This window comes from Podarcis liolepis (genome assembly GCF_965112155.1).
Source record: "Podarcis liolepis genome assembly, chromosome: 4".
NCBI lineage: Eukaryota > Metazoa > Chordata > Lepidosauria > Squamata > Lacertidae > Podarcis > Podarcis liolepis.
The window spans coordinates 43,156,162-43,169,502 of record NC_139558.1 but is presented as its reverse complement, the minus strand read 5'-3'; the positions used below and the strand labels follow the sequence as shown (position 1 = coordinate 43,169,502).

At 43.3% G+C, this 13,341-nt stretch overlaps 1 protein-coding gene and 1 long non-coding RNA gene across 8 annotated transcripts in view; one reads left to right on the top strand and one right to left on the bottom strand.

Annotated features, from left to right (window-relative positions):
- Positions 1 to 13,341, bottom strand: part of SMS (spermine synthase) — a 48,140-nt gene that overhangs the window by 33,422 nt on the left and 1,377 nt on the right. Inside the window, exon 1 of one of the 4 annotated variants that reach the window (XM_083502032.1) lies at positions 9,024 to 9,535. The exons of 1 other annotated variant lie outside the window; for it this stretch is intronic. In XM_083502032.1, coding sequence (XP_083358158.1) covers positions 9,024 to 9,312 — 289 coding nt within the window. In that variant the 5' untranslated portion in view covers positions 9,313 to 9,535. Of the gene's footprint in view, positions 1 to 1,146; positions 1,425 to 2,060; positions 2,574 to 9,023; positions 9,536 to 13,341 lie in introns of those variants that run through there. 2 more of the 4 variants (XM_083502034.1, XM_083502033.1) reach the window with 2 other exon arrangements.
- On the top strand, positions 1,491 to 13,054 carry LOC310706388. 4 transcript variants are annotated; one of them, XR_014525818.1, is made up of 3 exons: positions 1,525 to 1,614; positions 10,242 to 11,187; positions 11,290 to 13,054. It is a non-coding gene; the product is annotated as an uncharacterized lncRNA (long non-coding RNA). The 4 variants fall into 4 exon arrangements; XR_014525817.1 differs by having other exon boundaries at positions 1,491 to 1,614; positions 10,242 to 13,054; XR_014525819.1 differs by lacking the exon at positions 1,525 to 1,614 and adding an exon at positions 3,851 to 3,960 and having other exon boundaries at positions 10,242 to 13,054.

Below are 13,341 nucleotides of genomic sequence, written 5' to 3'. Positions count from 1 at the left end.
GAAGTTCCCTTGGGCTCACACAGAACTAGTTTCCCAGTTCTTTGAATCCCAGCCTATGCATATCACAACCATGCACACCTTTGGTTCAAAAATCAGATTCCGCAGCAACTGAAGCAAGCCCATGATTGCCCAATTACAAAATGGAGCAGCTTCATTTTCCTGTAGTGCAATTAATCTATGGGATTATTTATACCTCTACATGTAAAATAAAAAGAATTCCTTCCAGTATCACCTTAGAGACCAACTAAGTTTGTTATTGGTATGAGCTTTCGTGTGCATGCACACTTGTTCAGATCTATATAAATTGAAGATTAAGGTAAATTGAAGATTAAGGTCCCACCCTCCAAAGCAAGCCCCATGAGCACACCGTCTGCTTCCAAGTAAACAATAAATGGATATAGCAGGAGAAGCATCACTACTCAAGAGCCAGAATTGACATGATTCCTTATTTATGCAAGTGCAGTCCTTTACACTACAAATGTACAGTGCATCATTTGCATTAACAGCTGGCATCCACTCACATATAAATAAATAAGCTACTGCACTTGAACAACTGAGACAAAACATGCCCATTACCATAAAAGTTGCTTTGCACACTTTGCTCCATACATGCACTCTTCATAACGTGTTGGTAGCAAATAAAGGGTTGACCATCCTCCCAAATGCCATTAAAACTGGCATGCTCAAAAGACTAAATGCCACTTTTGGAGCTGCTAGAGGGTTTTCAAAATCATTATAGCTCAACTGTACCAAACATCTGAAACACAGGTTGTAAACTAATTTACTGTAATAACTATGTGGGCAGTAAACTCTTAATTGCCAAATAAAGATTTGAGAATAATGGTCATAAGCTCCACAGCTAGTTCCTTTTAAATAAGGGTTGGAGGGATGCAAAACAAAACGCTCTTGATTTCTTTTCTTTGCAACTTAACAACAGAGGAGTCCCAATACAAGACACTTCCTGATCTTTCATTTCCTGCTAGGTTTTTTCCCTCCCTTTTTGAAAAGTTATCATTAACACAGAGGCCCTTCCCCAATATCAATCCATTGAACTCCACTTTTTCTCCCTGGGCCCAGATTTTCCATATCAATAGATCACTTCCTTTCACAATCATCAGGATTACTAGAGAAAATAAGCTGAATAACCTTCGTCACTGTCAGCACAGCTGCAAAAGCAAAAAAAAAAGTCACCGCCTAAGGGACAGATTAAGGTCACGCAAAAGGCGTGCACCATCGTCCCTTCCTCGAAAATTTACAGGCGCATACTTTTTAAAAACCAGTTACAAAGTCAATTTTGCAAGCACAGGCAAGCAATTTAATAATTTTTATGTATGCAAAGAGAGCGTACCCCCCCGGGGGGGGACGGTGCGGAGACGGAGAATCGAAAGAGGCCCTTGCTGGTCTATTTTGGGATGCAGAGTGTCGATCAGAGCCTATGCCCAGGGAAATGAATGGAGAGAAATTGCATGCGGTGGAGGGGGGGGGGGAGAGAGAAATAAGGCACATGCGGCGGGGGAGGGGGGCGAAGAAATCTGTATGGCTGGAGAAACAGAAGAGCGGGGCTGAGCTTCAGGGAATCTGCATATATGAAGGGGAGGAGCTGTAAAGACGAAGGTTAGAAAATAATACGGGAGGGGGAAATCCCAACATGGGGAGGCCGAAGGCTGCGGCTGAAGGCGCAAAAGTTGGCGGCAAAAGGGCTCCCGGTTGAGCCCGGACGAAACGCAGGCATGTGCGGCACAGCTTCGGGGGTCAGCGGGAGGGGAAGGCGCCCGGCTCGGCTTAGTCAGCAAAGGCAGTGGCCTGCGCCCAGCAGCCGCGGCTGCTCCTGACGGTGCAAAGAGGAGCAGCTCGGGCCTGCAGCAGCGAGCCATGGCTGTGCAGGAGAGGAGAGGCACCGCAACGGCGCCCAGCCAACCAGCCACTCTGCCTTCCTTTCGCTGCAGGAGCCTCTTCCTCCTCCCTCCCCCCCCCCGAAAAATAAAAGGGTGGAAGCGCGGGGTCGGTCTCGCCGGCCGGGGTTAGGGTGGGCAGGGGAAACCCCGAGCGAGGCGCCTCACCTGTGGCGCTGAGCATGAAGTCGAGGGTGCTGTGTCGCGCGGCTGCCATAGTGAGGTAGAGCCCTGTGCCATGCCTGGTGGAGCGGCCGTGGCTGCTGCGCTGCGAGTGCCACCGAGTGCGTGTGTGTGTGTGTTACGCACGCGGGGTTGAGGCCGGGGTTGCCGCCGAGCGGGGAGAGCCCGAAGGGGAGGGGCAGCCTGGCTGGGAGCGAATGAGTCGGCGATGGGGGGGGGGAGAGAGGGAGAGGGAGGCAAAAGCAGAGAATTGGCTGCGACTCCTCAGAGCCAGGAGGACGGAGAGGTGGCCGCCCTCGCTGCTTGCTCGCCGCCTTGCTTGCTCGCTCGCCCGGCCGCCTCCCTCGGGGAGCGCGGAACCGCAGGAGCTTTGCTGAGGAGTTGTTGCTATTGTGTGAGCAAGGCGGGCTTTGCTAAAGCGGTAGTCGCTGAAACGGCCTCGCGGTTTACATTCGCCAAGCCCGCCCAAAAGCTGCTTGTCAGATTGGGGGGGGGCGGGTTAGGAGAAAAACAAGCTGGGGGGGGAGTTAGGAATCTGCCCAAGCTTGGGTTGTTGTAACTTATTTTAAAAGCTCCCAAGAGGAAAAGGGTGCAAGCTTTTGAATCGCACAAGACTCCTTGCCAACCCGTTTTTGAGAGGGCTGGGGAAGTTGCTTGTCCTGCTGGAGCGTTCGTTTTCCTATAGTTCATTAGGATTTTCACATTAGTACTATAACAGCAGGTCAGCCCCTTATTCCCAAGCCCCATGGCCCCTCTCGCCCTCAGCTCCCTTATCTTTGCCCCCATGTCTTTTTTACTTAGCGTTTTCATTTCTGATGTTCAGTCATTACAATATAGAAGTTCACATGTTCAAATAGAGATTCTAGGTTACTGTGTGTTTGGATGGGTGGGTGGGTGTTTGTTTGATAGGACACGTTGAATCCTAGAAGTTTCAGTGGTTGCCTCTTGTCTCCTGCTTTTGGAAATTACTCAATAACTAGTTACAAAAATGAGCTTCAAGTAGCTTGAAAGCTGGTGTTTTAACATGGTTTGTTGAGCAGAATTTTCTTAGGGGGACGCAGCAACTGTAGGAGAAAAGCTCTATGTGGTAGTAAGCCACTCAACCACAGCAGTTAATTCCAACAGAAAATACACTTCCAGGCCTGCTAGTCATACATAAGCCTGTAACACTGAAAGGAAAATCTGCCATCTTTTCCTTCTGTGAAGTTTGAAAACAAAGCCTGACAGCATGTGACTTGCCCAACATACTGGCCAGGTATGGCAGGCCCATCAGGGACTAGTGAATGCCAAAACTAATCCTGTCCTGTTTGTCTGGAAGTAAACCCTACTGAATTTAATAGGACTTGCTTCTGAATAGACTTGGTTAGGATTGTGCTGAACCACTCTCACAACTGGGTTAGTTTAAAAAATGAAACTGCTACTGCAAAACCAGCATAATGAGCAAATCAGAGCTAATGCTAACACAATATTTCCCAGAAATGAGGTGATTCAGCATCCAAACTAAGACAACAAAACAGATCCTATTTTAAATTGTCTTTTCCTGCATCTCCAATGATTTTCTTTTGAACAGCCATTCCTAAAATCCTCTATCCCTTTGGTGTGGATTGTTTGTGTGTCTCATCCCTGAAAGCCACATTTATTTGTGCCCACACAGTGCTAGTTTTCCTTCCAAGCCTACTCCCTCAAAACAGGCCTCCGCTATTATCAATCTTTTTTTGTCCCTCTTAGCTTTTAGAAAGCTGCTCCTCCCTCCTGAAAAAAATCCCGAATCTAATCACTGAGGAATACTTCCAACATTGTTTTAGAAAGCTATGACAGTACTCTTGGGAGCTGCATTCTTGTCTAAGAATTGAAATAAAAAGTTTGGTGCAGAAAACAGGAAAGGGTGAGCACAGAAACTTAACACTTTCCCCACCTGCCACTTTTGCAGCTTCCACAGAGAAAGCGTTTTAAAAAAGTAGTCTTACGAACATGTATCTTGAATTCCACAGACAGTTTGTGGGAAAAGTAACTGGGTGGGGGGAAAGGTTAAGCATCCCCATCCCCACCGCATTACCTCTACATGGCAAAACAAAACAAAAAAAGCAGGGTCTCATAGCTTTGGTTTATTGATTTGCACATAACATTGAGTAAGAGGCACACAAGAACATGCAGCCAGAACTTACTGAATGCACACAGAAAGCCTCTGTGCACATATGGGTTTCTGTATTCACTATAGTGTCTATGCCTGTGAGTGGACAGAGCTGCCCCTGTCATTTAAGTGAAGGGAGAAGTCTGCACATGTTTACACAACAGTTGCTGTGCGATGAACAACCTACCAAACTCGTGTTTATTGTAGCTTTGGATTAAGTCCAGTGCTCAAAGTGGGATAGAGGGGGCGGGGAATGAGAAGAGTGTCAGCTGTGAATTATTTTTTTTTTAACAGTGCATTCTTTAGAAATAAATCCCACTGAGTATTTTCTGCCAAGTAAGTGCGCATAGGACTGCCTTCTCAACCTGCAATCCTATACCCATATAGGGTATGTATGGAGCTTATTTGTGAGTCATGCACAGCATTTCATTGTAACGCTGCAGTCCTACACACTTACTTGGGAGTGAACTCAACTGAAAACAATTGGACTCTCTTGTGGGTAAACATGTATAGGTTGGCACTGTTGGTGGCTTTTTGCAAAAAAGAGTGATTTTCCTCAGTGTAACCAAGTGGGATGGGTTTAAGTCTACCTGAAAAGAAGTGGGACAGCATCTTTACTCCACTTTACTCCTACTTTGCACACTGATTTATATCAGAACTATGATACATATGTGCAATACATATGTGTGGCACTGGGCCAGTTCACAAAGAAGGTTTAGTACATATACCCTGTATATACACCATCACTTAAGAATATGTTCTGGTTAGATTACTGCAACACATTATATGTAGAGCTGCCTTTGAAGATGGTTTGGAAACTTCAGCTGATGCAGAATTCAGTGATCAGGTTGCTCACCGGGGAAAAACAGTTTGAGCGTATTACGCCAATCCTGGGCCAACTGTACTGGCTGTCAATTAGCTCAAAGTGCTGGTTTTATACCTATAAAGCCTTAAATGGCTCAGGACCACATCTCCCCATATAAACCAACCTGAATTCTACAGTCATAATCTGAAGCCCTTCTTAGTGTGTCTCCTCCACAAGAGGTCCTGAGGGTGACAAAATGAGAATGGGCCTTTTCTGTGTTGGCTCCCCATTTGTTGAATGCTCTCTGCAGGGAGGGTTGTCAGGCACCATTATACACCTTTAGGTGCCAGGCCTTCTATGGCCTAAATGTTTGTGGGAGGGGGGTTATTGTTTTAACTCTTTATTTTGTGCTTTTATCCTGTGTACTCCAAAGTGCTTTTATCCTGCGAGTTACAAAGCTGAAGGGCAGTATATAAATATTAGTATTATTATTAATAATATTTTGCCCTTTGTGCAGAGACCCTAAATAGTTCATCTGGGCATACTACCATATGTACACAGTATAACATCTTGCTACATATGCAATCACTATACACACCATATCCTGTGTGGAAGGTACGTACATGTATTCAGAGAAGCTAGCTTTGTTTCACTGAAGTCAAAGGCATAACAGTTCCATAATCAGCACTTTAGTAATTATGTTGCAGTGGAAATAAATAAGCAGACCTCTATTAACTTTAATGGTGTTGGAGCAGGCCCTGCATCAACGTGGTTTTGCAGGCTTAGGGATATTAAAACAGCACTAGTAAATATTTCTACAACTAGCAAGTTTCTAAAACAAGACATCTCTTTTGCAAGGTGTGCCATGGGGCTTTGTTTGTGCATGTTTAAGACTCCCTATATAACATACTTTTAGACGTTGCCATTAGTGAGTAATACATATTGGCACCTACAACTCATGCAATATTCATTCTTGCAGGGATGGCGTCAGCACTTGGCATCCTTGGGCAGCTGCCAGGGCCCACAACTGATGCTTTCCATGCCACACACACACACATAACATTGTTTCTGGTCCAGCACTCCGAGGTAGGGCTAGAACCAGGAACCTTTTAACTTTTGATCATTGTAGGAAATTAAAAGGGTATCTAGATCCAGCTGCCTGGTGCTATTTTGACCATCTAGATAAGCTTGCCAGGGGCCGCTGACAGAGACATGCCCCCCCCCCCCAGATGACCCCTTGCCTGGGCAACCACCAAACTTGGAGCTGACTCTCCCTCCCAACAATGAATCATAATTACCAATTTTTAGTATATGTGCTGCCAAAGCGAGCACCATAATTTCCCTATTTCCAGGTTTCATTTTTTTAAAAAGTAAGTTCCTAGCATTTGTAGAACCTGAGATACAAGGGGAAACATGTAGGCACTTTTCTCTTTTTTTTTTTTTTGTGAGAAGCAAAACTCCAAACCTTCAGTTTTTCATTACCCTTCACCCCTGGATAAATTATTGTGAGCACCCATATTCATATATTGTTGCACATATAGTATAATATGCTCTACCACTGAGCTATAGACCTTTTGATCCACAGTTCCTTAGACCAGAGGTGTGAAACCTAGGGGTCAGATAGGAGAAACCTGCTTCCTGGAAATTGGCACCTTTATCCTACAACTGCCATATGAACATTCTGGGGTTCAAGTCATGCACATGTACATTGCACATGTGGGTCTTGTAGGTGCAACACTTGATATTCTATCAGCGAGAAACCTGTTCAGAAATGCCTAAGGCTGGGCCTGCACGAACCTTTCACCCTGAAAATGAACTGACAGAACGAACTGCATTGTTCAAGTAGAGTCACCTTGAAAGTTGCTTTGTTCATTAACAATATGCCAGGCAGAATATACCCGCTGTTCATGCGAACCCAACTGACTCTAAGAGTCTTGGCTTTTAATTAACAGAGTTTTGGAATGATAAAAGTGCATCAGTTTGTTACAGGCCTTGTTAAGTAGTTATAAGCACAATTGAAAGTCTAAAACTAGTTCAGTTGAGCGCTGAATATTTATTTCTGCCTGATATATTACTGTACTTTGGAAGCACATTAGACTAGCATATTTTGTTTAAAAAAATGGCTCCAGGGCTGTTATTTTAAAAGGCAGATATAATTGTGCTGTGACCCAGAAGAAGGCTTCAGGCCCTGTTCACAGCAGACATGTCTCTTCCACCCGCCATTTCTGGCTGATTTGTTACAGCTCTGACTGCATGTAGTTACATGAAGTGCCATTGGCTTAAGCAGGCTGGGAAGCTTCTTTATTAAGGTTTGGGCCCATTAAAACAATAAAAAATGTAGCATTTACTTATGCTATGATGAGAGATAAAAGAATCAAAATTAAATTAGGTGGTTTGGGTCTTTTGAAATGTAATTTGTAGTATTCCCCATCTAAAATGTTTGGGATGTGTATATATAAAGCTTTTCCTGAAGAGCCCAACCCTCATAACCTTCCCTGCCTTTGCTATCAAATGCCAGCTGGAAAGAAGCCTGACACCACTTGAAGATGCCTGGACTTGGACCTTATTACAGTGCAGCTGCTTTAATTTGCTTACAAATTCTTTCCTCTGTCTGCACGGTCTTGTTTCTATTGATAGCTGTTTTATTGGTATTTGTGGGGGGGGGGGTTCCCTTCGTTTTTTGTTTTACAGCCTTCAAAAAGCACTTTAAGAGCCTTATTTCAGCATAAATTCTTTCTATAAATGCTTAAAGTTCAGATTAGGAACCAATGGCCCTCCAGAGGTTGCCGGAATGCAACTCCCATCCCACCCCCACCCCCCATCATTGGTCGTTCTGACTGGGGCAATTGGAGTTCAACAACATCTGGAGGGCCACAGGATCACCACCTTGGCTTTAAAGGCTTCCAGAGAGAGAGAATATTTCTCAGTTGGGTAGCAACCAAGAACACCCCAGCACTCTCTACTTTACACACTGATGGAAAACCTAAGAGGTAGAGAAGGTTTCTCAGGTACACTAGGTTCATACATGGCTTTACTAAGGATTGAGCATGAAAGGCAATAAAAAAGGTAGTGCAGATACGGGAGATCACAGCATATAACATGCTCTTCTTATATGACCCATAATAGGGAGCAGGGCAAGAAGAAAGTACACTGTTCCAGAGATGCCTATAAAACAAGGAGAAAGAAGCAAGAGAAAACAAGCTTGTTCCATCCTGCATGCGACAGCCCTTTAGATATTTGAAGATGACTATTATATCCCCTCAGTCTCCTTATTGCCGGGCTAAATTTCCACAACCGTTCCGCATAAGCAGAGATGGGGGGGGGAAGCTGAGGGGGCCATCGCTCCGGGCACAGTTTTTCCACTTGTACTACTGGCAAGCCAGATGTCCCCCATCTTATATTTGTGCAGCTGGTTCTTCCTGCCTAAGTGGAAAAACTGACATTTGTCCCTATGGAAATTCATTTTGTCAGTATTTGCCCAGTGCTCCAATCTGTTCTCCCGGATCTGTCTTCAGTAGTATTGGCTACCCCTCCCAGTTTGGTGTCATCTGCATATTTGACGAGCATCCTCTCCATACCTTCATCCAAGTTGTTTACAAAAATGTTGGACAACAGGCCCAAGACAGAACCCTGCGGTACCCCACTTGTCCCAAGAATGATGAGGAACCATTAGTGAGAACGCTTAGAGTTTGGTCAGTCAACTAGCTACAAATTGAACAGTTATCTCATTCAGTTCACATTTTACCAGGTTCTCCACAAGAATATCATGGGGGACTTTTGTCAAAAGCCTTACTGAAATCAAGATACACTATGTCCACAGCATTTCCCTGATCCACCAAGCTTATGTATATCAAGAAATCACAGCATCCGTTTCACACTGTTTAATTATCTGTTCTAGGACCTTTCCTGGCATCAGTGTCAAGGTGACCAGTCAGTAGGTACCTTGGTCTCCCCCCTACTTTTTTGAAGTTGGGGACAACATTTGCTTGCTTCCAGCCCACAGAGACCTCACCTGTTCTCCAAGAATTCTCAAAGATTGTAGGCAGAGGCTCTGAGGTGACACCTGCAGGCTCCTTTAGTACCCTTGGGTGCAGCTCATCAGGCCCTGGAGATCTGAATTTGTTTAAAGTAGCTAGGTGTTCCCTTACCACCTCTTTTCCTACTTTGGGGTGTAGCTCCATATATTCTGTTATCACCAGGTTGGGCACTGCTTTCCTTTTGGGTGAAGACAAAGGCAAAGTAGGTGCTGAGCAGTTCTGCATTCTCTCTGTCATCCAGGAGCATTTCTCCATCTTCTCCATGCTTGCTCTTTTTCTTGCTTCAAACAGAACTAAAGAAACCTTTTATTATTATTCTTAACCTCTCTACCACTTGTTCTTCTTCTTGCTATAAATTGGTGCAATTCTATAGAGACGATTGAGGTGATATCCCCACCCCACCCCAATAATTGCATTGTGGCTCAGGTGAATCAACGATGTTTCAAATTACTCAGCAGTTTTTGAAAATGAGGTCTTTGCAGAGCTGCCACACTTCTTAGGTATGGAAACAAGCCATTAAAGTGGAGATCTGTTTGAAATAAATAAAAAAGCTTTCCCACATATTTTTTAAGTCTTCAAATGGTTTCCTCAGAATGTGGTTACACTACTATTTGCAAATTGTGACTGTTTAGCGTACTGTGACAGTGGGGGAGAGAGAGAGAAAATCAAGATAAAAGCTGATCAGGAGTTAAATGGGAAAGGGAATGATTTCCATCTGTTGTATTATTTATCATTTTATTTTGCTTTTTGTTTGTTCAACATGCAGTTCAGTAAGCAGTTGCTTGAGGGGACTGCTTTTTTATTTTACTTTTAAGGAGCCAGTGAAGCTGTGTAGAATTCACCATCTGTGACCCTGCAGGGAATTTTGGAATGTGTCGCTTAGGTCATACAATATAGGCACTTGGTGGTGAAGTGTATTAGTGGAAATGTCTGTATTCAAAAATAAAGAGGAGACTGTCACTCTCTGTCTCCCGCATGTTGCAGTTTTTATGCGCCACATTGTAAGTGGAGGCCCTAAAGAAAGGCCCCCCCCCCAAAAAAAATAAGCAACAGCAGGAGCATCTCTACAGTCCAGATATCCCGATCAAGCAAACCTACCCAGATAGTAAAACACATTACCTTTTTATATACTGTATTGGATTAACTATAGTTGATAATTAATACAATCTCAAACTTTTCTTCTAAATCTATAGCGTCATCAGACTGGAAGATCAATCCACAAGAAGCAGTACTGCAAATAAAGTATTAGAAACAACGATCAAGCCATTCGATGCAAAAGTCATCAGCATAAACAATGCTGCAAAACTCTATATACTGGAACAAATGTCAATTCCATACCAACAAAGCTTCAGTGAATCACACCAGATGTGGTGAGCCACAAGTCCAAGTGAAAAAGGTTGCTAGAAGGGAAGCATTATTCAATGGTACATCTATGTCTCTGGAAAGACGAACTGTAACAGTTATTGGTTCAGGGTTTAATGAATACGGAAACAAGTTACAAGGGATTCAAATGAAGATTTCTAGCGGGAAGCAAGCTGTAGTTTTGCAATGCAGCTAAGTAACGAGGACTATAAGAGCAATATGCCATTATTTGCCATAAGCCCAGACAGCCAAGCTAAAGAGGAGTTATTTAATTTACGGGGGGGGGGGGAGTTTCTTACCAGTCCTATGAGTTGTCTCCCACTAAGCCACACAGAATAGAACCACAGATATCAATGGACATAACTAATTCCAGGGTGTATCTATTCCAGTAGGAAATTCTGAAGTGGGGAACTCTTAAAGACAAGCCTCCATGGCCATGCCTCGATATTCATATACCTTCTAAGGCTATACAACAAAAACAAACCTTTTACCATGGCAGACAATATGGTTTCAATACCAAGCCAGCTTTTCCCCCTTCTCTCTCCCCACCTTCCCTTTACTTACCATTGAGGCTGATGGAGAGCTCTGGTACACTCAAAAGTTTGCTCACAATATTGTGACGTTTTGGTTGTTCGTCTTCAAAATAGTTTATTTTTATCTTATTTTACCTTATCCTCAGGCCAGCCACTTGTCTCTCAGCCTAATCTACCACACAGGGCTATTGTGGGGGTAAAATGGAGAGAAGAATCATGTCACCTTGATTACTTTGGGGGAAAGGTGGGAAGTAATAATAATAATAATAAAAACTTGGGAAAAGACCACATGGGAGAAGTTCACGAAATTTCATTCTACCCTTAATCTCTTTACTATTTGTTTAAGAAATCTGCACTATTAAGACTAAACTACCCCAGATTTCTTGAGAGTCCCATGGGCTGCAAGAAGATCAAACCTATCCATTCTTAAAGAAATCATCCCTGAGTGCTCACTGGAAGGACAGATCCTGAAGCTGAGGCTCCAATACTTTGGCCACCTCATGAGAAGAGAAGACTCCCTGGAAAAGACCCTGAAGTTGGGAAAGATTGAGGGTACAAGGAGAAGGGGATGACAGAGGACAAAATGGTTGGACAGTGTTCTCAAAGCTACTAATATGAGTCTGACCAAACTGCAGGAGGCAGTGGAAGACAGGAGTGCCTGGCGTGCTCTGGTCATGAAGAGTCGGACATGACTAAACAAAAACCACCCCAGATTTCAGCCATATACAAATAAAGCACAATGCTAGGTTTATTTGCAAAAGGACAAGTAATTTCCAGATTTCTAAACTACAGGCCTAAGCAAAGCTTTGGTCAACAGCCACATGTGACCCTGCAGAGCTAATGGCAGTCTCCAAGGGCAGTGTGAATCAACTAAATGCTGTTTAATCATTCCATTCCTTTCAGCCTCTATAAACCTTTCACAGGATTGGATATATTTCTACACCCCATACATACCTCCAGCATCACCACCTTTCAAGAGCAGTACAAAAAGCTGCATATTCCAATTCCTGCCTCTAGCAAGATTTATAAAATTCATAACCCAAAGAAGGGAATTGCCACTTAGCTGGTCAATCACTTTTCACAGGAGCCCAGGGACTTTCTGGAAACTGGTCCTTGCCCAGGGGGACGAAACCAAGATAATATTGGGGAAACAGATAACATATCAACTCTTATCGCTAATCAATCACCTTGATCAATCTGGGCAGCTAGTGCATCAGCTTTTAGTATTCGTGTAATTTAAACTTTGACTATTGGAGCAAGGAAACCCTATGATCAAGCCCAGCTGTCCTCAAAACCGGCCAACAAAATATTCTCCCTTTGGCATTCAAAGTGATAAAGAGACCATGGACATGTTAAATAGCATAAGAATCTGGTACCGGACAGCAGGAATTAAGAGCAGATTGCCATCAGATCACTGTCAAGACTTGCCTCCCAGCAGGAAATGAATTATTTAAAGCTCCATGCATTCTCATCTGGGAGGAAGCCGCAATGAATCCACTAGGACTTGCTTCCAAGTAAATATGGTGTTCTGCTTAAATCTGCCCAAGGACACAGTGGAGATGACAGGTTTCACATAATATTCTGAGCATTTCTTCATAATTTAAATTCGGTTTGCACATTTGGTTGACAGTGATTCTGTTGCAGCAAGTTTCTCTCCTGAGCTTCCCTCATCCACCATAGTGACACAGATGTGAGCAGACAGGATCGAAGCTTGAAAAGCAGTTTTAAATCTTGCATTATTCAAAGTATGTCAACTGCTTAGTGAAACTAGTTAATTATTGAAACTCCTTTGGATAGCTAGTTACTGCTTGGGGCCAGGAGAACAATTACGTTCTATCTGCAGCAGACATAGTTTCTTTTAAGTGAGTTGCAAGGTCAAATATCTAAGATTATTAGAGAAGGCAGATACACCATTTCAAAGTGTCTTTTGTCTGCAAAACCCTCTGTGAATCAAAGAGAGAAGGTTAATTACTTTGTTTTTCAGGAAAGCTGCAGTTCCATCATGAATGGCATAACATAGCAGAGAACTCTCTCTGTCTCTCTTTACTTTCTCAAAAGAATGGAGTTTCCATTTATTTTAAAGAAATAAAAACGCTGTCACTTAAACTGTTTGACCTTCACCATTTTACAAAATCATATGAGCAGGAACCCCACCACTAAAACAGAATAACTGTAATTTACACCAGTATTGGCATGCGTATTGAATATTACCTCAGTATTTATGCAGGAGTAGCTGAAAATGCTTGGCACAATTTATAAAGTGTATAGAGAAAATATATTAAACTTCAGCCAGATTTCACTATGGTGTAAAGATTAACCATAAGCCTCTATTGATCACCAATATCCACCTTAGAATTCACTCCAATTTTGTTTTTCTGGGAGAAGCAAGTTAGAAGGT